Raw genomic sequence first — 22,380 nt, forward strand, 5'->3', positions numbered from 1 at the left:
GGCCGGGGGTCCATCCCACTTTCGATGACGTAGGAGAGGGGCGCACTGACGTCCGCTTTGCTGCACTCAGCCAACCCCTGCCGCCGAAACGTGAAGCTGTCGGTATCCCGCTGGTGCGCTGCAGTGAAGAATCCACCGTGGGGAGTCGCTTTGCTGACAGCAGTTTCTCCAGTGTGGTTTTTCTATGCCCTGGGGATATCCTCGAGGCACATCACGCATGGGACGGCTTTGCGGTAGTAGAAATGCAGCAGCGCACTTTCATCCCACCACCACAACGATGTCCGTGTTGCACAGCAAGCAGACCTATGACACCCTTTTTCATCTCATACGACTTTGTCATGAGTGAAATTTCCTGGGCAGCCAACAAGGAGTGAAGACGCTTTTACGCGAGCCGTGCGAGCCCCAAGGACGGTGGTTCCGCTGCAGACGTTTGTGTGCCGTGAACCTCTGCATTCGGGATTTTGTTTATTTTTTTGTTTTTGTTTTTTTTGTTGTTTTGATGGAGCTGGAGAACATCGTGGCCAACACTGTACTGCTTAAAGCCAGAGAAGGTAAGTTTCAAGATGCAAGTGTCCATGGTTCTTTCTCAGTGAAATGAAACGGAGCTGGTCATGACTGCAGGTAAACCTCGCCAGAGGATTCCCACACCTTGTGCAAGGTTACTGCCAACATTTGAAACGATTCAACAAAATCAGCTCAACACATTGTGTCCTCATCATTTTGGATACAGTACGCGTTTTTTCTCTCATATGTCCGAGCAAACCTGCTCCCCGCATCCGCTTTCAGTTTCTGCGAAAATGAATGAGCGCCTTTTGCAGGACAGACACATAAAAACACTCGTATAGACTGACGCAATCAATAAGTATTTTCGTTTAAAATGCACAGAAAAAAATGTAGCCAAACAGATGCGCCGGTAAGGAGTGGAAAAGAAATCGTAATGGTGATCAGATCTGATTAATTACAGTACATGCAAGTCAAATGAAATAGGATAATGTATTCAAATGTAATTCATTGCCCACGATTGCAATAGTATGAGATTATCCTCTTGCAGCGGAACTATAACGTTTCCCTATGTAAATGTATTTTCTTGATCAACTTGATAAACTCACTGGACATGTCATTAGGTACACCTGCTTTATTTAGTGAAAAGTTGACTCAAAAGTGTCTTTATAATAACTTTGAATGAATACTGCCAGGCATGAATACAATAAAACACAATTAATGGTTTGAAGTGATGTGCAACTACTCTGATTGTATTATTTCAACAGGGGCAAATAGAGATTAAAAAAAATGGCAGGGCACAACCACTCCTTCGGCACCCTAGTGTCCTCTATTTACGATTAGAAATACTTTTCAGTTGAATTCCGAGTGGTTTCACACCATTGCAAACGTAAACCACAGCAGTACTTGTTATTAACACCTTTTTAACAGATTGGCTTTTGACTTAGCTCATACAGGTGCATTTATTGTTGTGGCCAGTGTGTGTGTTTTTGCTGTATTCATGCCCCCCCCCCCCCCCCCCCTCCCCTAAGAAATAAAATGATTCCTTATTGACAACTTTAATCTGTTCTAAGTGTATCAAACGCACCCTTGTGTCACAAACACAAATGTGGCAGCACAAGGGTTCTTGTATCAAAAGCCAAATGCGCCATGACGCAGGAGTCGAGTCTGATTTTATGACAGTCCATTTCGTAGCTCACCGTGACGACATACTTTGGAAAAAGGAGGGCAGCCTGCGTGAGTGGCGTTTGTGGGAATTAATGGCATAATAAAGTGCAACGGGAAGCTTCCTTGCTATGAAAACCCCAACCAACGGTTGCATTCGCCTACACGTCAGATTGGACATTTGTGTTACGGAAGCAGAGCATGACTGGGCCAGAGGGGGAAATCAAGCTTAGCAAATTAATAAGAGCAGTTACTGACCCATGACAGAACTTGCTTGTCCCAGCTGCTCTATTGGTCTTTTTTCCAGTCTCTGGCTGTGTGTGGGAAAGGAAAGCCAGTACCACATGAAGGGATGAGATGGCCCTTTGAGTTGCTCAAGTATAATATTCTCAGTGGCTTGTGTGCCGTAACTATCACTTGCACTCTCACACCACTCAGCGAAACCTGCCACTGATTGTTAGAAGTCATTTTGCTTCATGTCCTTTAAACGCTCTAAACATGTTTTGAGATTTGGTTTCATCTTACAAGGCCCAGAATGTATGGCAGAGTTTAAGCCCTTTCTAATGTCACATGGTGGGAGAATGAATCAAAAGTATTTACCAGTTTGTGTTGTACGTTTGCTTATGAGAGAACCAGTGCAGAACTTTGCGGCTTCCATCCTCCATCCAAATGCTCTCTGGCTCAAAATCAGAAATAAACAGTGAAGTTTAGAAATACAATTCTGTTGATGTTGGCCAAATGGGACCTCTATCCGCAGTGTGACTCTTAAAGATACAAATACATTGTAGAAATGTTCAGCATAGATTTCTGATCAGTTTCATGTCATTCCCAATGAAGAAAATATGAGTCATCTTCTATTTCCAGTGGCCCACTCACTCGCAGAAAAACAAAGCAATCACGACCACTGTCTTACATAAAGAATGGTATTTTGCTCCATCAGTTAGAAGTAGCCTATCAGCCATCTAATCAGATTGATTGTTACATAACAAACTGAGTGGGCAACTGCCATCCGATCTCCATCTTCCTGTGGAGCCGCTCTCCGGTCTCTATGGAAGATACTTTATGGATGATGAGTGCGTGCAGTGAAACATAACACCCTGATCTTTCAGCATGGTCATCCATGTATCAGTTGACTGCCACTCTCAATGCTCTGACAATGCTGTCACTGTCTGTTAGCTAATATGCATTATCGGACAAAATCTGCTGGTGTGACAGCTGATCAACAGAAAGAAACGTATTCAGGCCAGGCTTGGCTGAGTGTGTGACTGTGACGTGCTTGAGCATGCTTATTTAACAGTAGCTTACATTTAATAGCAGCCTGTATGGTTAATTTCCTAGGGTGAATTCTTTTGTTTAAATGTAACCGCACTCCAGTGTGTCAGGGAAGTCGACCGCGACTGTGTGTGTGTTGCCTCCCCATTCACAACTCCCGGCACCGCTTGTAGAGTCCCAAACCGGCAAACGTCATTGGCAGTTGAAATGAATGAGCGTACAGGGGGAAAAACTGGAGCGCTGCAGCCAGATGGCCTCACTAAATTATGGTAACATAGCGGGAGTATTTAGTTTGGGCTGCAACTGACTACAGTAAATTCCACTCTCCTGCTGCCTGCTGACATTCTCAGTCTGTTTTCTTGTTTTCGATGTTTGGCGTCTCACACAACCGTAATACAGTAGTTAGTGTTATTCGCCATTGATGGAGGAAGGACAATACTTGTAGCAAGCCAGTTCATCTCCTTTCCTTTGAAAAATATGTCAGTCTTCATGGGAAATGATTCGCGGCCACGTTTACGCAAGAACGACAGGGAATTTTTGTTTCTTTCCGTTTTTGAAAAGTTCTGAGTATACACACAGCTTCTGAAATATTCCTTGTTGACGCGACACTGAATAAATGCTTAATATCGCATCAGCTAGTTAGTATGTAATTGTCAAGCCAATAATTGTCTCTGTAGATTATCTGTACATGTGCTCTCTAGATATGAATAAATAGAAAATTAACTGACGCCCAAGTATGCACTTGCTGCAAAATGGAGTGTACTACTTTGCTACAACCAGCAGAGCTGCCTAAAGAATAAAATATGAAAACAATGTAACAGCCATGATGTTAAGCCTCATCATCAGGGAGCTGGAGTGAAGGCTGTTGCGATAACACAACAAGTTACTGCAAGCTGGCAACTTTTTGTGAAAAAGAGCTGTGCAACATTCTTGAATGTCATCCATACAAGTCTAAATCTGAGTCTAAACAGATTTGTTGGCTGTACATGCGGTAGTACATAAAGGCATCAAGAAAAGAAGAAGTAGAGATGCACATTTCTACATTGGCACCACAAGGCTGTGTGTTTTGAGTGGGAGTGTGACTCACTTTTTTTCTTGAGTGGAAATATTCAGCTCTGTGGCACTTGCATCTCTATTGTTATTGCTGCCTCTGCCCACACATGCAGTATAATGTAACTCTGGATGCTACGAGTTCACATCTGTTCTTTGGGGGTTGTTGAATGGAACTCTGGGAAATAGAGGAGAGAACCACGGGTGTAATGGAAATGGATGAAAAAAGAAAAATCAATTATTTCAGTATAAAACTCCAGGAATGTCCTGAGCAGAACAGCGATAGACCTGAAATGCTTAAGTAGCATTTATTCTGTCTTAAGCATGTGTTGTTGCCATATTTTTAACGGCACATCCATTTAATATTTTATGTGCATTAGTCAGGGGAATAATCAATATCTCCAGCATGTTTTAAAGCTCTCACCCTTAGTCAGCAGCTCCATGAAACATTGTTTCTTTATGACGTGCATTCACATTTTGCTCTGGCACTATGACTTGCAAGTTCTTCAAACTGCTGCAAACCATGTACTATAATGTAATTGTGTTTACTGTGTCAATGGGAGTTGACAGTTGAGAGTTACTCACTGGTATAAATATTTTTAAATGGCTTTAAGAGTAAAAGAAATTAGAGCTAACTGTGTATAGTAAAATCATCAATCATTGTCTTCAAGGAAGTCTAGAATAAAAACAGCAAGGGAAAGAAGAACCTGAACTTGCAGTTCTAAACTACATGTTCAGATGTCAAAGGCAAGATAAGCAACAAACAGCAGGTTTATGTTAGAAGCTAAAATCTACAACAGAATCTTGTGCAGGTCTTTTCTTTGTTATTCTTTTCTGAATTGTTGTTATAACATGGACAAAACAATTTGGAATTAAAAGATTGTGTAAAATATAGAACAAACACTTCCACTTCAATGTGGAGATTATGCGCGTGTGTGTTTGTGCAACGGTGAGAGCAATTTTAGAAAAATTAAACAGCCACGGAAGGCTGTGTAATCATGTTAACCCTATTTTAGGGTCACATGCGTTTGGTTAGCAACATACATTGCACCAGGGTAGGTCGTACAGTACAGTTAACGACAAAGCTTCACCCCGACATGAACTGAAATCATTGCTCATACAAATAAAGATTACATAACCCTTGCCTTAATTGCCTTATCAAAATATTTATGGATCCTACCAACACAAAGGTCAGCGTCACTGCCAAGGAGTGTTTTATTATGGTGGCATTCACAAAGACTAAGCTGCAATTTTCACATGCCTAGTTTCTGTATGGTTTGATTTTCGATTTTTTTTGTTGAAATTTGTCGCCGTTTTTTTTTTTTTAAACAAAATCGCATCACTAGGCCATTTCCTGGAATCAAGTGGCAACATGAGATTTGGTGCACAGATACACGTTCATCATGCAAAGTATTTTTTTCCCTTGTTATTTATAAGTCAAGGGTGACTCGGTGGCGCACTAGTTAGCACGACCGCCTCACAGTTAGGAGGGTGCCGGTTCGTTTCCACCTCCGACCCTCCCTGTGTGGAGTTTTTATGTTCTCCCCGTGTCCGTGTGGGTTTTCTCCGGGCACTCCAGTTTCGTCCCACATTCCAAAAACATGCTTGGTCGGCCGGTTGAGCACTTCCCCCTAGGTGTGAGTGCGAGTGCGGACGGTTGTTCGTCTCTGTGTGCCCTGCGATTGGCTGGCAACCGGTTCAGGGTGTCCCCCGCCTACTGCCCGATGACTGCTGGGATAGGCTCCAGCACACCCGGATGGATGGATGGATGGATGGATGGATGGATGGATGGATGGATGGATGGATGGATGGATGGATGGATGGATGGATGGATGGATGGATGGATGGATGGATGGATGGATGGATGGATGTTTGGATGGATGGATGGATGGATGGATGGATGGATGGATGGATGGATGGATGGATGGATGGATGGATGGATGGATGGATGGATGGATGTTTGGATGGATGGATGGATGGATGGATGGATGGATGGATGGATGGATGGATGGATGGATGGATGGATGGATGGATGGATTTATAAGTCAAAAATTGATCACACAATTACCCAGTCAGCGGCAGTGTGAATGTGGATTTGACTGGTTGGTGACTATTCCAGGGTGAAGTCTGCCTTTTCCGTGAAGTCATCTAGGATAAGGTCCAGCACCCCCCTGTGATTCTGAACAGGATGAACGATATTGAAAATTGATGGATGGATGTTAATTGTGACTACTAAATGAGCTAGAATGGAGCAAAAGAAAATGCCAGTTTTCCCTTGGATGAAGAATGTGAGAAACAGGATACAATTTAGAAAAGAACTCAAAGTACAAACACTGGTACATACTGCTAAATTTCATACAGATGCTGCAGGTTTGATCATCAATCAATAGCCAATACAAATTGGTGGGTTGCATTAAGAGGGGCCACTGGCAGTAAAAACCGTCTAATGCCACATGTATGCACATAATTTGTAGGCTTTTGGCTAATAATTGGAAATTATTTCCTACGGGAAATATTGCCTTGTTTTTCATATGATTGCGATTTAGAACAGATGAATCATGAAAACCAAGGTCCCATTGTAAGCTTAATTTACCGGGATGCCCTACATTGTTCCACTGTAATCAAACAGGAAGCTAGATAACGTAATTTGTCGAAGTTTAACGCATGAGCTGCGCTTATACTTTTTCCATTCCGCATTCCATAGTTAATATATTATTAGAACAGGAAACCCGCTGCACCTGACTCTTCCTAAACAGGAAAGGTACCCTGCCTTGTCTGCTCTTGTGAGGATTCAGTCCTTTCATGCAATTTATACGGACATGTACATCGGCAGAAAATCACTCCAACAATAACTGCTATGAGGTCATGGACCGGTTTGACTACCTCAGAGTATATGAACTCACTCTGCCCTTGGGTTGGTTTCTATTTTTAGCAGTAGTGATTACAAGGACATGAAGGTAAATCGTCACAATGATTGAATGCAGATTGGAATTGTACTACATGCTGAGAACAAGGTCTGCCTTTAATTGTAGTTGTCATGGTTATATTTTATGGCCTTACATTATGCAGTTTAGCATTTACTACACTACGAGAATACGTCATAATTGCCAAGTGAAAAATGTACATTGTTTGCTGCGAGTGCTGATGAAATAAAGTTCATGATTGGAGAGACGAGTTCAGAGATATTAATGAGGCTACAGAGCAGAGAGACCATCATGACATCATTGCGGACCAGGCAAAAGCGTCTTCCGGCCATAGTCTTCTCCTTGTGCTCAGGTCTGGGCAGTTTCCCTCCGCTTCCTGAAACACACAAACGCAGTGAAGCATAACTACAGGAAGCCCTCGAACTGGTCTTCTTTCTGTAACAAAGCTTTGAAGCTTGTGCAGGGTTTTTATTGCAGGTACTAGATTGCATCGTTTTGTCTATTGATTATTTTTTTACTCTTATCCATATCAGTTATTACCTCTTCCCCCTGCTAATGCACAGCTTTTACAGTCTGCCCAAATGCATTCTTCATGACAACACTGTATTAGATAATAGACAATTTAAAGCAGATACAAATTGTCCATTTGCAAATGGGCTTGCTATGTTATTTATCTTTTGGCTATTTCCATCTCGTGAACAGTTGGACTTTGTGGAGATGCAGGAAAAGGAATACTTTCTGAGAACAAAGGAGTTTGTATCATGGTGCATCACTGTGTTTGTACCTTTCCTGACCGACCACCCGGCTGTGACTCAACTGTGATACCGACATTTAACGATTTAGACGAAGGAGGTGATGTGAGAATCTGTGAGGAGATAATAAGCGTTAGCTCATTTGTTGTTTGTGAACTCACTTTGAGGTGAGTATACTGACAAGGTGAATACTCAGAAATCAAAATTTGCCTTCTTTGGTGACACATCATATTGTGATGCCAGCCTTATAGCGTAATGGTCAATTGTATGTTTCAGAATTTGTTTCGATGCCGGTCTGTCAAAACAAAGTTGACTCTGTGGTGCAAAAAACTGAGCACTGCTTATCTTGAGAACAACAAGCTCCATTTTTCTATTGATGGAACTCCATACATTCATTATTCACATTATTATGATCATTCATTTTGTTTATTCTAGTACGGTACTTTTCACATTTAACCATATTCAACTTGCACGTTTTTCATAGTTTGGCTGGTCTTGTGAATTATATAAATTAGAACTCAAACGATCACCCCAAATTCCCTTTTCTTAATCACGTTGACATTCCGTGTATTAGTGCCACCTTTTTTCCACCGGCGGAAATACACCAAAAGTATGTGTCAACTGCAAAAAGACAATAGAAAAGGTAGAAGAAATAGAAGCAGAAGAAGAACTAGCAGATGGAGAAAAACCTTAATCATGGTGTTACTCCGTGCCGCCAGAGGTACAAGCACACACTCATAGTCACACACATACATGTTTTGGATACCAGCAACCTCCAAGTCTAGTGCCAGGAGGACGTCCTTCCCTCTTTAACTTTATTTTTACTCGACTTGACATGCCTTGATGATGTCAGAGCTGTTAAGGGGAAACATAAATAAAGTGTAGTGACCACACAGCCCGTATGGAATAAATTAAACTGACATGGACCTGTGCACAGCAACGCCTCAGTCCAGGGTGTATTTCTGCTTCCGTGTAAGTGACGGACCCTGAGAGCATGAGCTCTGTTTCATAAACTAACTAACTAAATACATAAAGCCTGGGAGCAAGGGCAAAATGGTTCACATTGGACATGAGAGCTTTCTGTTGTTTTAATAGTGTGGCTTTGTCAAGCAAAACATTTATTAAAATAAGACATACATTTGAATTTATATGGAATGAAAGAAACTGATTCAGTAACAAGCTGTGGCCTTGATGATGTCATTAAAATACGTCCCTGGGATTGAATGATTAGAAATTGGATGGACCCAAAAGTTGAATGACAGTGTGGGTGACCTATGTTTATTTCAATTATTTGAAACGGTTGAAACAAGAAGTCATTTAGTTGAGACAAATTCCAAAAACACTCTCCCCTCCAGGGACTTCTTTTTACACAAGAGGCAGCAGTGAGTGGGGTTGAACTCTCAGTACAGACGTCATAGTTTCACGGAAGGAAATCAAATGATTGGAAGCAGTAGGGCAACACAGATGTGGAATATAACTACATATACTGTATTAAGTGTTTTCCAGGAGCTTAAATCAGCCAGTGTGGCTGCTTATAGCTTATGAAGCCTAAAACAATGTTGATGAGTAGCAGGTGCTGTGAGTTAATGATTCTCTTAGGGGATATATTGGCTTGAGTTATTAATAAATTCAAGCTTCGTGTTTGTCTGGGGACATATGACCTCTTCTCAACTGTGATGAAAGAACATCTTGATCACATGTTGTATAAAAACTGTTTATCCAATTGTTGTCATCATCGTATGTGGCTAACTCACTCCTCAGGGAGAGTATCTCTTCTAAAAGTAAACCCTGTATTTAAATTATTCAAAATGCTTTTGTTTCTGTTGACGCTATATTGAAAAACGTTTTACGTCATTAAACCCGTCGTTAAATCATCTATTCAAAATGCTTTTGTTTATGTTGACACTATATAGAAAATCGTTTGATATCATCAAACCTTCAGCCTCTTTTTGTTTCTCCTACTCAATTTTTCCACAAGACTCCACTTTCTCCAAAATGTTAGCAGTGTCTGTTCATTCAGTCTGAATCATCTGTGAGGTCAGATGACACTGTAAGATGTCAAAGAAGTTTGGCTGTGATCAAGAAACAGTTGAGTGATGGTACCATTCCACAAATTACGAGGTGAGCAGGATTCTGTAATGTCTGCTCAACTAAAGGCAATACGTCCTCTAACAGGTCTCACAAGATTTATTGCCACTTAGAGTCTTCGGTCTTAGCCATGTTAAATGGAACCGAACCAAATGGTTACTGGACACAGATTGAAGGAAACATCTTTCGACCTCAGGATAAAAAATGACGACCAACCAGTATGAAAAATGACTGCTTGCATGCAAACAGCACCAAAAAAAAACCCCATTAAACCTAATAAAAACATTACGTCCGTAACAGAAGACTTAGTGATGAAGTGGAACAACAGAGGAGGGGAGGATGAGGCGGTAACGAGAAGACAAAAGTGCTGAAGCTTTCCCTCGGAGGCTCCAGCATGACGTGGTGCCGCTCACATTCCAGGCTTATTACTTAAAGATGTCTGCTTGTCATTGCTTTTCCTGTTCTCATGGTCGCAATATTGCAGCCGAGTCACTCACAGTCATTTTCCGCTGCGCTTAACAATTTAATGAATTCTCAGCCAGTTTGGGAGACAGGATATACTGTAAATCAATAAAGCAGACAAACAAGACGCTGGACAAAACAGCTGGAATTGATTATTTAAAAAAATATAAATAAAAGGAATTGTATTTGCATCCTTTCGGGAAATTAAGTTAATAGGGGAAATGAAGACAAACTTAATCTGTGAATTAATTACTAATATTGCAAGAATAAATGGCTAAATTGTCCTTAAAGAGGAAATCTATTTGGATTGAATGATTTAAGATGTTGATGATGCAAAAGGAAGTCGATGCTAGATTATCCACAGCAGTGCAATCCAATCTGGCATCCACGTTGTGGCCTATGATGGGAGCTGAGAGGGTCAGAAGAGGCTACTTTTTGTGTAGATGCACACATTTCCACTCAGAGGAAAAGTGGTGAGAGAGTTGAGAGAATTAGAGAGGAAGTCCAACGTAATCTATGAATTAAATATACAAGCTGAGACTATGATTTCATTCAGCGGAGAGTCTGCAACAACCCCACCCCGTCCCTCGCTCACTCTTGTCCTCTCTTTGCTGTCAGTAGGCCTTCACTTGCACTCTACTAAGAAAATCTCTTCTTTTGCAGGTGGAGGAGGCAAGCGGAAAGGGAGGAGCAAAAAATGGAAGGAGATCCTTCGTTTCCCCCACATAAGTCAGTGCACTGAGCTGGGCAACAGCGTTGGTATGGTTTGTGTTCGTGTGTGTGTGTGTGCGTATGCTGACTTGAGTTTGGCAAAAGTGTGTTTGGTTGTGTTTTATAGGATTGTGTTTGTCTCTCTCTGTAGAAAAGGACTATGTCAGTATCTGTGAGAAACAGCCTATTGGAAGGCAACTCTTCCGTCTTTACTGTGAGACCAGACCAAAACTGCAACGCTGCATTCAACTACTGGATGCAATGGTAGGCACATACACAGACATATACCCAAACACACGTGTGTGCAACAACAACAACAAAATCAACCCAGCAGTTGCATTATTTACAGTGGAAACAATCGCAATACTTTTATTGGCCTGGTGGAGTTAAGCTTTTTTTCTAACCTTGACTCTACACGTTTCACAAGAATTCACTTTTTGCAATGCATGCATTCCGTTACATTGCTGCCTGACACTGTGCTGGCATTGGACCAATGATAATTATTCAGATGACCCCCTTACTCCCAAAATGCACCCCACTATCGTGTGCGCATCCCATGTCGCTTTCTGTTCACGTCTAGACGGAATACCTCCCACTTGACACGTTTAAATCTTTGTCTATGCCGAGAATATCTTTGCGGGTATGTGACCACACAAAAAGGGCAGCATTGTTTCTCACACCACTCTATCCAATTCCAGCATACCCTCCTCCAATACACCCCCTGCACATAAAAACACATATCCCTCCCCCTCTTTCTGTCACTGTCAAACTGCCATAAAAGTGACCCACTGCCGAGGTTCCAGACTAACTTTTTTGTTTTTTATACAGGAGCACAATCGCCCCTAATTCAAAATTTGGGCGCACAATAGAAAGTTTTTTTTTTTTACTGGTAATACTGATCCAAACGGAATTTCTTGCGTTTGTTCACCATGACAGTTGCTTCACAAAACAATGTGGAGTCATTATCGGATTGTCTCCTCTGACACGTTACACCGACTGGAGAAAAAGAAAGCACTCTTTTACATTGTTCATTGTTTTTTAGTAAACTTGCTCCTCTTTGTTCATCGCCATGTCGCCAGTGTTAACAGTGGCAATTCACCTTGACAGCAACAAACAATAATATTTCATAATAATTTTTTTAAAAAACAGCAAATTTACAGGTCACGCGAGCGGTTGAAAATTTTAATCAAAAAATGTGAGTGTTTAGGTGCAGTGTCAGGAGACCTGCCCTCTGCAAGGGGGAATCTACTGTAAATGCCTAAAAATAAATATTCTATCATTTCTGTTGTCCAACATGTCAACAGCCTGATTGTGTTAAATCAAAATAAAGCATTTTTTTTACTTTGGGAATCTATTATGAACATTTTGGGCCAATTTTTTGACTGAATCGGAATTCATTCATGCCATTTTAAATATTATGCTATTGAATCAAATATGTTGTTTTTACCCAATTTATGGATTCATCAACAAAATACTTTTCAGATTAATCAAGTATAAAAAAAAAATTGTTAGTTGTGGCCCTGCTCACTACAATCATGCAGGTGTTTGGCCCCAAGTGAATGAGTGAAACAAGACGAGACTAGTGCGGTCAGAGTTTTTTTTTTGTGTAAAACTATTTCATTATGTTGCTTAATTCCCACCCTATGTATTTCCTTTGGTAACACGTTGTTGATCTCATCTGAGGAGGGATACTTGTGAGACATGAGAAACGTGGTTATTTATGTTTCTTTTTGTAAAGCTGGAAAACAGTGAGTGTGGCCATTTGGAAGAGAGAGAGAGCTTTTAAAGAGTTTGTGTGACTGAGGAAGGAATGTGCTCTGGGGTTCCACTAGAAAGGGCGTGCACATTTTGTGCGTGCGTGCTGGATCCCCCCTCTTGCTTCCAAAAGGTTAAAGGGGCACCTTGTCCATTAGGCTGAGCTCCTACAATGTCAATGACTACATTTAAGGTGGAGGTACAATCTCGTCAAGTGAGTGAGTTTGTATGTTTGCCAATTTATTAGGTAGACAAATGGAAAGTAATGAAATAAAGTCTTCCAACCACTTGACCTTCATTTTTACGTTGTGCCATCATACTGTGAAGTCTTCTTAATATGTTGTACATCTCATTAATATTAAATGGCTCGGCATCAGTTTGTCTGCACATTACAGGTGTATTTCTGCTCATGACAGTGTATACAAGTTGTATGTCCTTTCTCCCTTGTCCCGAAGTGTCAGTGACGCTGCTGCTTTTTAAAGCCTAAATCTCCAGGCTTATGTGTGTATGTACTGTATGTATATGTGTGTGTGTGTTTTATAGTGGAAAGATGGTGACGCTGGTGTGACACACTGTGACACTCCAGGACCTCGAGGAATCCTGCCGTGTTTTCTGTGTGGTTGCCAGGCAACACAGGGCCTTGTTGGGGGGAAAAAGCCACTGATAGACAGTGTCAGGCTAGTGTGCAGCCCTCCACCCATCTTTTTTCACATTGAAAGTTAAAAGTGCTCGCTCGGAAATGCGTCAGAGTTCTTTTCATGTCTCTGACACGTCCAATATGAGCAGCCTTTAACAGTCATGGCTCTCTGTGTGAATGGCAGCATATGTATAGACACACAGCCAAGTGCACCATATGTTTGTGAGAATGACAGCAACACACGCATTTAGGGCCATATTCTCCCGTTCGTGCGTAAGACTTTTTTTTTTTTTTTTAAGCGCTTGGACTTGTACACCTTTCATCTACGCGGGTTCTCCCGTCTGGACTTCTGACACACCCGCATAAGCTTTAAATGAATGTGGAAACATCAAACTAGCATGATTAACTGACATCATCGGCGGTGTGGAAATATTGTAACATGTATTTTTCCTAAGACTGGTGAATGTCATTTGGGGCATATTTGCTTCACTCAAAAAAAAAAAAAAAGATAATAATGTTGCAGTGTGGAGTTTGCATGTTCTCCTTGTGCTTGCTTTGGTTTCCTTCGGCGTACTCTGGCTTCCTCCCACATTCCAAAAATATATAAATTGCTCAAAAGTGTGAATGTGAGTGCGATTTGGTTGTTTGTTTACAGCCCGATACTGTTCGCCATGACAATGGCTTGCAACCAGCCCAGGGTTTACACCGTCTCTCACCCAAGGTTGGCTAGTTTATGCTCCAGCTCACCTGCGACCCTCGTGAGCGTGGATACCCAATATAAAAAAAATGGATGAATAAAGTCATTTGTTTCAAAATGACACAAAACCCACAAATTTCCACATTACATTTAGGTCTTGGCAATAGTCAAGGCTGTCTCATTTAATTATATATATTTAATTATAATATATTTTCAGCCAACTACAACTTCACCAACACAATGGAAACTTTGGATGACAGATCTTCTGGGTGTTGTTAATGATGAGTCATTTGCTCGTACAGGAAGATTACGAGGTGACGCCTGACGAAAAAAGAAAAAGCAGAGGGGACCAGATTGTCAAGACGTTTCTGTCCAAACAAGTGAGTTAACTTCTCGAGTTTCTTGTTACAGTTACAGTGTTCTTCTTTGATATACGTAATAATTGTTTAGACAACATGATCCTGTTTGGAGGAGTGTGTCTATTGACAAAGAGAATTGTATATGCATGTGTTGATGTAGTCACCTCAGCGTGTGGACATTGCAGAGGTCTTTGCAGATCAGTGCCGAGAGAACCTTGAGCTCAGTCCATGTAAGGAGATCTTCAGCAACTGCCGCAAGTGAGTCACCTCTCCATCTTTACATCCACTCACCTGCTTGTTGTAGTCACTTGTATTTTTTTTCTTCCTTGCCTTCACACATCCCCATTTCACATGTACGGTGTGTAAAGCATTGGCTTACATTTTACTGTGATGACTGAGCCCCCCACCTTTGTGTTTGGAACCAGAGCTGTACACGACTACCTGAGCGGGGCTCCCTTTGCAGATTTTGAGAACAGCATGTACTTTGACCGCTTTCTGCAGTGGAAGATGCTGGAGAGGTCAGTTCCTTTAAGGTTTATGCAGCGGGCCTTCACTAATTGTGGGCTATAATGCGCGATCTCGATAGATATAGCAAAATTCTGTAAATGATTGACGCTCTCCTAAAAGTGGATTGCCATAAACCATAAATGTATCATAAGAGAGTAGTGTCATTTTATGGAGTGTCATTACGTACATATCAACAATTCTGATGATGAAGACTTACTGTATTGTTGGAGCCCAGTGTAAAATGATAAACATCTGACCTATGTCGCAGTTAGCGTTAAAATGGTGAGAGCACTTCACTTTCTTCTGACCCAAAACTGCTGGATCAATCTAGTGACCGGTCTCAGATAGGTTTAGCGATACGTCGCTGTGTTAATGGTACAAATTCTACCGGTTTAGATTTTGTGTTGCCGTGAGCTTGGCAGCTGCAACAGACTACCAGTCTGAAATGTAACAACACAATAGAAATCATAATATGAATATATGAAATAATAATTAACAAAAAAAATATATATTTTTTGTCCCATTCCAGTAACCGAGCTCTACATACAACAAAAAGGAAATACTACTCAATTTTTCGCCACATACGATCCACTCTAATTCTTCTTTTACAATATATCTCTCACACTCTTCATTTATTTGGTCAACTGTACAGACGTTTTGAAACTGAAATGGATGTTTCTCACGTTGACCTCAAAACGTCAATTGAGCATTAAAAACTCAATAACCTCAATAGACCTTCAGTGTGATGAAAGTAAAAGGAACCCAACCCCAAAAGTGTAAAGGTTTTAGAAGGGAACAGCTGACTTGTGGACGCTCCTAATAGGAGTTGATCACTCTTGGCAGGAACATCTTTGATGCAGAGCGAGCACCATATCAGATGCAGCCTCAAGTAAACAGCAGGCTCTCAGAGCATCCTTGATCATATCCGTTGTCTGGAAAGTAAAATTGCACGCAAGAGGCCCCATCCTGTGCACAGGAAACAGACTCAGGATGGTATTGAGTTCTGCAGATAATATCTGTGTCCTAATCAATAATACAGTGCATGAACATGTATTAATGGCTTTTCCTCTGTTTGTGTTTTGTCAGGCAACCAATCACTAAAGACACTTTCAGACAATACCGAGTGCTTGGGAAGGGAGGATTTGGAGAGGTGAGAGATACCAGTTTGGCAAAAGTAATGAGACTTTACCAATACGCTAACTCGGAATTTTCCAAGAAATAATTTCTACGATGAAGGACGATAAGACCTGTCTCAAAATCACTATTGTAGTAGTCCCAAAGATGTTTCATGGTTTTGATGAGATTGTTCCAAAGAGGCGTTTATGAATGTTGCTTTGTGCACTCAACAGTGTCATGCTGAGATTTTCCCAAAACTGTCCCCACAAAGTTGGCAGCAGAGAATTGCTGAAAATGTGACGAAGGGATTTAGTCCACTCTAGGTTTTCATAGCTGTGTCTCAATGAAATAAAATGAAGTGATGCCGTCTTTATTTATTACAATGTGAATAATGTGTGATGCGCTTTGCTTTGTCTCAGGTGTGTGCCTGTCAAGTTCGAGCGACGGGAAAGATGTACGCCTGTAAGAAGCTGGAGAAGAAGAGAATAAAGAAGAGAAAAGGAGAGTCGATGGCGCTCAATGAAAAGCAGATTTTGGAGAAAGTTAACAGTAGATTTGTGGTGGGTAAACATTACAAAAGATAGTTCTTGTTGTGTGCTGGTCACAGTAAACCACTTAACAAGTTCCTCTGGCCTCTAGGTGAGTTTAGCGTACGCGTACGAGACAAAAGACGCTCTTTGTCTGGTGCTGACCATAATGAATGGTGGCGACCTGAAGTTTCATATTTACAACATGGGCACACCGGGCTTTGACAAAGACAGGGTCCAGTTTTATGCTGCTCAGATCGGTTGTGGTCTCAAGCATCTCCACAGGGAATCCATCGTCTACAGGTAGGCAATCTTAAGACTAAATTTCGAGTTGTGGTTAGAAGTTTCAAAGAAATATCCATCCAGAATTAAGCCAAAAGCAACTAGTCACGATGACATTTGCAAAAGGACATTGTTTAGTAGTGTCTGCATAAATATCATCCCTTATGTATATTTTTAACCATATTTGAAGAAAAAAAATCCCAAACATGCCATCATGTGCATATTTATTCCGCAAAGGAAAGAGAACGCTTCAAACAAATCATCGATCAAAAAACCTAATTTGATGATGAGAAACTTCTGATCACAACTGTGACTGATTTAATTTAACAGAACAGATGAGTTAAGGGTTGTCTATATTATTTTCCTTTTCATTGTTTTTTCTTGCAGAGATTTAAAACCAGAGAACATCCTACTTGATGACAATGGTGGGTTGTAAAGCACAATCAGGAGCCTGATATATTTCATCACAAGTGTTGTATACATTTTCCTATGTATGTAAAAGTATAGTGTAAAAAATGGATAAATGCTACTTTAGACTTTTATTTTCAAAATTGTTGTTTTTGTAACCATGTCGATTGTATAATTACAGCATTAGCATTATTATTTTTGCACTGCAGGACACATCCGTATTTCTGACTTGGGCCTTGCTATTAAAGTGCCTGAAGGGGAGTTGATCAGAGGAAGGGTGGGGACAGTTGGCTACATGGGTAAGTCTCAATCTAATTAACATCTCAATTTACACATGCAAGTTGTTCATCTGACAGCCTGTTTGGTCATGTTTAGCTCCCGAAGTGATCAACAACGAAAAGTATGGAATGAGTCCTGATTGGTGGGGGCTGGGTTGCCTCATATACGAGATGACCGCTGGGCGATCGCCCTTCCGTGCCCGCAAAGAGCGAGTGAAGAGGGAGGAGGTGGAGAGAAGGGTGCAAGAGGAAGAGGAGGAATACAATGACAAGTTTACAGAGGACACCAAGGAAATCTGTAGAAGGGTGAGGATTCGACAGAAAGAGGTTCTCGTGCAGACTGGTAGACAGTGAATCATGTTGTGGTTTATCTCTCCTCCAAACTAACTTAGCTGCTCACCAAAGACCCAAAGCAGAGGCTAGGGTGCATGGGGGACGAAGCAGCAGGGGTCAAAGCCCACTCCTTCTTCAAGAACATCAACTTCAAGAGGCTAGAAGCTGGAATAGTGGAGCCTCCTTTTGTACCTGATGTGAGTAATCTGATATAGTGTCCCCCCCGCTATATGGCGGTTTATCACTTGCGATTCTGTTAAATTCATGATTGATTGATTGATTGATTGATTGGTTGGTTGGTTGATTGATTGATTGAATTTATTTGGTGATCGCACAGAAGACACCACATCAAGCCTTCCCGTCACTCAGTCAAACTTAACCAAGTATAAAAAACACAATAAAGCCCAAGGCATAAAATAAAGACACAAAGGGGGCAACGTGCATTTCAAGTATTTGATCAAATCAGCACAAGTCAAAGTTATGCATCCTGTACATAAAAATAAAACATGCTAATTTGTCTTATAAGTGCAAAAACAGACCACTGGCAGCTATGCTTCAAAAGTTAAAAGAATATATAAATTAGATCATTACAATAAACAGGAAAACTTCATTTGTGTATTTGACTATTGTTTTAGTCATGGTTAAAGGTCTTTTTTTTTTTTGTGCACTGCTGTGCTGTACAAGAAACTGTTTTGTTTTTTTATCGATGTCGAGTAGAGTACGGGTGAGTTTTACTGACAAGGGAAAATATTTTTTGCAGGTATTTTGGAAATTTATTTGAAATGGTTTTGGAATTGAGCAACATTTTCATGTAAATACTGATTTTTCTCTACTAGTTTCTCTACTGGTGCTCAGAGTCCAGATGTATTTGAGGGGGATTTTTTTTTTTTTTAGGACAACCGTAGTGATTTTATTTTGAACTGTCTTCAGTTTACTCTTTAAAATGTGTGTATTACCGATGTACCAGAAGATGGCAGCCTAATCAAAGTTTTTTTGACTTAATGACCTTGCCAGGATGTGAAGGCTTGACTCATTTGAAAAAGAAGCTCTCCTTGCAAGGAATTTGATTGACCTACTTATGTAATGTCCATCCATATGGGAAAGGAGAGCCACAGTCGGCAACACACTTTTCAGCCGTTAATGCTGGTAGAACAGTGAAACACATAGACAATCAGCACACAGACTGATTTAACACGCCAGCCCACCAGGACCAGTCTCATGTCCACAGACACTACGATGTTGTGTTTAAAGCATGTGGGAGGGGGTAAAACTATAGAAAAGGTTTGTATATGGTGACTCATTGCGGATTTTCACATTTTTGACACTGGCAGAGGGCTATAAATTTAAATGTGTGTTTATACCCTGACATAAAAATCTGACGCCGATCATGGATGTATGTGTGCATTAAACATGCCTTAATTGTCAACATTCTTTTTGAGGTCAAGAAAAAAAAAACACTTGTTTCATCTCATCCTCTTGACGGTTATTGGCCTCTTGCAGCCCCGGGCAGTCTACTGTAAGGATGTGTTGGACATTGAGCAGTTCTCCACAGTCAAGGGAGTCAATTTGGACCAAACTGACAATGACTTCTACTCCAAATTTGCTACAGGCAGTGTTTCCATCCCATGGCAGAATGAGGTGAGCGTGTGTTCCTTGACGGACTAATGATAAATACAACATTTTTTTTGCAGTAAGGGACGATGTCTCTCAGTAAATTTTCATTTATTTTGTCTATAACTCTTAGTTTGTGGTGTACACATAAAATGATTTGACTGTGTGTTCATCAACAATGGAGCCAATGTTTGTAATAGGCCAAAGGTGTCCTCTCTTCCCAGATGATAGAAACGGAGTGTTTCAGAGATTTGAATGTGTTTGGCCCTCAAGGGATGAGACCTCCAGACCTTGACTGGAATCAACCTCCAGAGCCTCCCCGACGCAGCCTGCTGGACAGGATCTTCAGGAGGCACGTACGTAGAAACAATCGGTCATGCATCTCATCATACAAACTGGAATTCTAACGCCAATCTTTTCTTGTCTGCTTTAGCACCCGGAGGTGCCTATTTCCCACAGCCGCGTGCAGTCTTCCAGTGTAAACTCTGTGGACTCTATGTCCAACTCTGCCCCCTAGTGGTGCAGTTACAGCGTGGGAGCCATATAGTACCCAAAGGAAGGGAACTGTGAGGGTTCACCCACTGCTAATTAGTTGACAGTCGGGTCCTGAGACTTTCTGTTTAAGGTCTCATGGGTCAGCCCATAAGAGGGGGTACCCAGACCCAGGTACTCGGGCCATTTTGTTTCTAGGGTGGTCAGAGATGTCTTGAAATGTTTGGACAAACCCTCTTACCCTCAGGATTGTTGGACAACAGAGCAGAGACACTCGTGTTGATGAAAGAGTTTAAAGGATACAAACTAAGCTTTTTTTTTTTTTCTTCAGGGGAACCATTTTAATATAAAGACCCACTATAGGAATAGAAAAGTGGGCCCTGGTGATGCTTCGTTTTTCCCCCAAAATCAAAAAAGTTTTTTTATTTCCTGCCCTGTACCCAACAGCTAACCATCTAACTTTACTAGTGCCGCCATCTGTGTATCACTCGTCATACTTTCTCAGTTTTACCTCATATTACTCCTTAACATTCAGAACAGACAATTATGTCCACAACCTCAGCTCATTATTAGTTTCGCCTCATGTACACTCAGGCCAAAGATTACAAATCAGACGTGTGATGTTGATGGAGTGGTCCGAAGATGTCATTTAGAATTGCGTGAGATCAGTATGTAAGCTGTTTGCTCAGTATACTACACACATTCTCTGTCGTCACATTCCTAAAATAATGGCTTAAGTCAATTTGTCGCCCAGAAAACACTAAAACTGAACCAAAGACTAAATGTATAAATTAATTGATCATATAATTTTGCATGAGATGTTCAACTGAAAATGGATGGATGGATGGATGTTCAACTGAAGATCTAGACAATGATTTTTAACAGAGGTTACCAGCATGTTTAAAAAAAAAAATATTATTTTTTGGACCATTCGGTGTATCGTAATATTAGGCACAATATCAATGATGGGTCTATTTTAAAAACATTGTCATACATAAACTGCACCGGATTATAAAATGTATTATCTTTGTGAGGCATTGTGTGTTAAATAGTTTCCTTAATTTATATAAATAAAAGAATATTGTACCTTAACAGCCTCTCGTTCATTTCACCAAATAACTTCATGCAAGTGGATAATGGCATATCTTCACGCAATCAAATAAATCACGTTGTGTTACAAGAAGTCATTTTGAATAACTAAAATAATGTAATAATTAATAAAGCTAAGTGTATGTTCATAATCTTGTACATTACGTTTTCCCATTTAATAGGAAGAAATTTAACTGTGCCATATTGTAACATTGGAAACACGGCACCAGAAACACTCACATTTGGTCTGACCGCAGCTTTAGGCTAGTAGGACTAGTAGGAAGCATCAACTAGTTCTACTTCCGATAGTGATTAGATACTGATGAGTATGCGAATGTAATAGGAAGGAAGTTGAATTAAAGACTACAAAGCGAAAAGCTGACATCCATCCGTATATAAGCGGATCGAATTACATTGTGCATTGTTGATTTTTGAGACCATTAAAGAATTTGCAGTATGTCGAAAAATGACACAGGCCATTATTTTAGAAAGGTAAACGATAAGGTGAGCCTGGGGGCATATCATATAGCTTGCATAGCGACACATTTATCAGATAGATGCACATTAACAGCATTGTGAGAATTGTGATGTGTTGTCATTGCATGGACACGTGTATGTATGGACAGCTGTATTCTTTTGCTTCTGCATACCTCATTCCACTGATGTTATTGTATCCCATACAGCACAGTATCTTCCTCGGTTTACAGTGTCACTTTAGAGTTGATTTAAAAAAAAAAAAAAAAAAATTAAAAAAAGATAATGAAAATGCTGTTCAGGATCGGATAGATTGTTTTGTTGAGGATTTTTTTCTGCACAGTCCCTGTGAAGTGTAGAGGAACACATGCACTCAGCCTGACTTTGAAGTTGCACAATTTAAAATAATGTCATGCTGTTTTTTTTTTTTTCCCACCAAAATGAATATGTTTTACCTCTTAAGGCACATTCTTGCAATGGTAATTCCATGCAAAGCGTCTTTTCTACAGTTTAGTTACAGCTCCTGAATTTTTAAGTGTTCTTGCTCCCTTAATGCCTTTTGCGTTTCAATAATATTGCTGCCTCATTTTTACATGTACTCTTTTTTTCTTCACATGTTCCGAATGTTTAATCTTGTCTAAAAGCTCTTCTGAGACTCAATAAGGACGTTAACCATGAATGGTTAATCTTATCTCCATTTTATTTATCTGGTCCACTTCATTTATGTCTGGAAGAGGAAGATGCCTGGAGAAAGCGAAAATTAACACAGAGATAAAGTGACCTTGTTGCAGCAGCACAGCCAATTAAAAAAGGGAGAGCATCACCTCGTCTTCCTGTTTTTAAGTGCATGTTGTTTTGCTTATTTCAGAGATTAAGTAATTTAATTCACCT

At 40.6% G+C, this 22,380-nt stretch overlaps 1 protein-coding gene across 4 annotated transcripts; it reads left to right on the forward strand.

The window, feature by feature from the left end:
• The first annotated feature begins 50 nt into the window (after positions 1–50).
• grk5l (G protein-coupled receptor kinase 5 like) lies at positions 51–21,018 on the forward strand. 4 transcript variants are annotated; one of them, XR_015858455.1, is made up of 16 exons: positions 51–551; positions 10,877–10,972; positions 11,076–11,188; positions 14,316–14,393; positions 14,533–14,630; positions 14,798–14,890; positions 15,966–16,029; positions 16,415–16,555; positions 16,635–16,825; positions 17,192–17,229; positions 17,422–17,511; positions 17,588–17,796; positions 17,883–18,020; positions 19,324–19,461; positions 19,708–19,790; positions 19,868–19,894. XR_015858455.1 is itself a non-coding variant. In XM_088374993.1 (16 exons), the coding sequence occupies exons 1-16, from the start codon at positions 500–502 to the stop codon at positions 19,914–19,916; spliced, it is 1,716 nt and encodes a 571-aa protein (XP_088231119.1). In that variant the 5' UTR covers positions 51–499; the 3' UTR covers positions 19,917–21,018. The 4 variants fall into 4 exon arrangements, 3 of the variants coding, with proteins under 3 accessions (XP_088231119.1, XP_088231118.1, XP_088231116.1); XM_088374993.1 differs by having other exon boundaries at positions 19,659–19,786; positions 19,868–21,018; XM_088374992.1 differs by having other exon boundaries at positions 10,877–10,942; positions 19,659–19,790; positions 19,868–21,018.
• Positions 21,019–22,380: the final 1,362 nt, after the last annotated feature.

Source organism: Syngnathus floridae, chromosome 5 (assembly GCF_059516105.1).
Source record: "Syngnathus floridae isolate MCC-2025c chromosome 5, RoL_Sflo_1.0, whole genome shotgun sequence".
Taxonomy (NCBI): Eukaryota; Metazoa; Chordata; class Actinopteri; order Syngnathiformes; family Syngnathidae; genus Syngnathus; species Syngnathus floridae.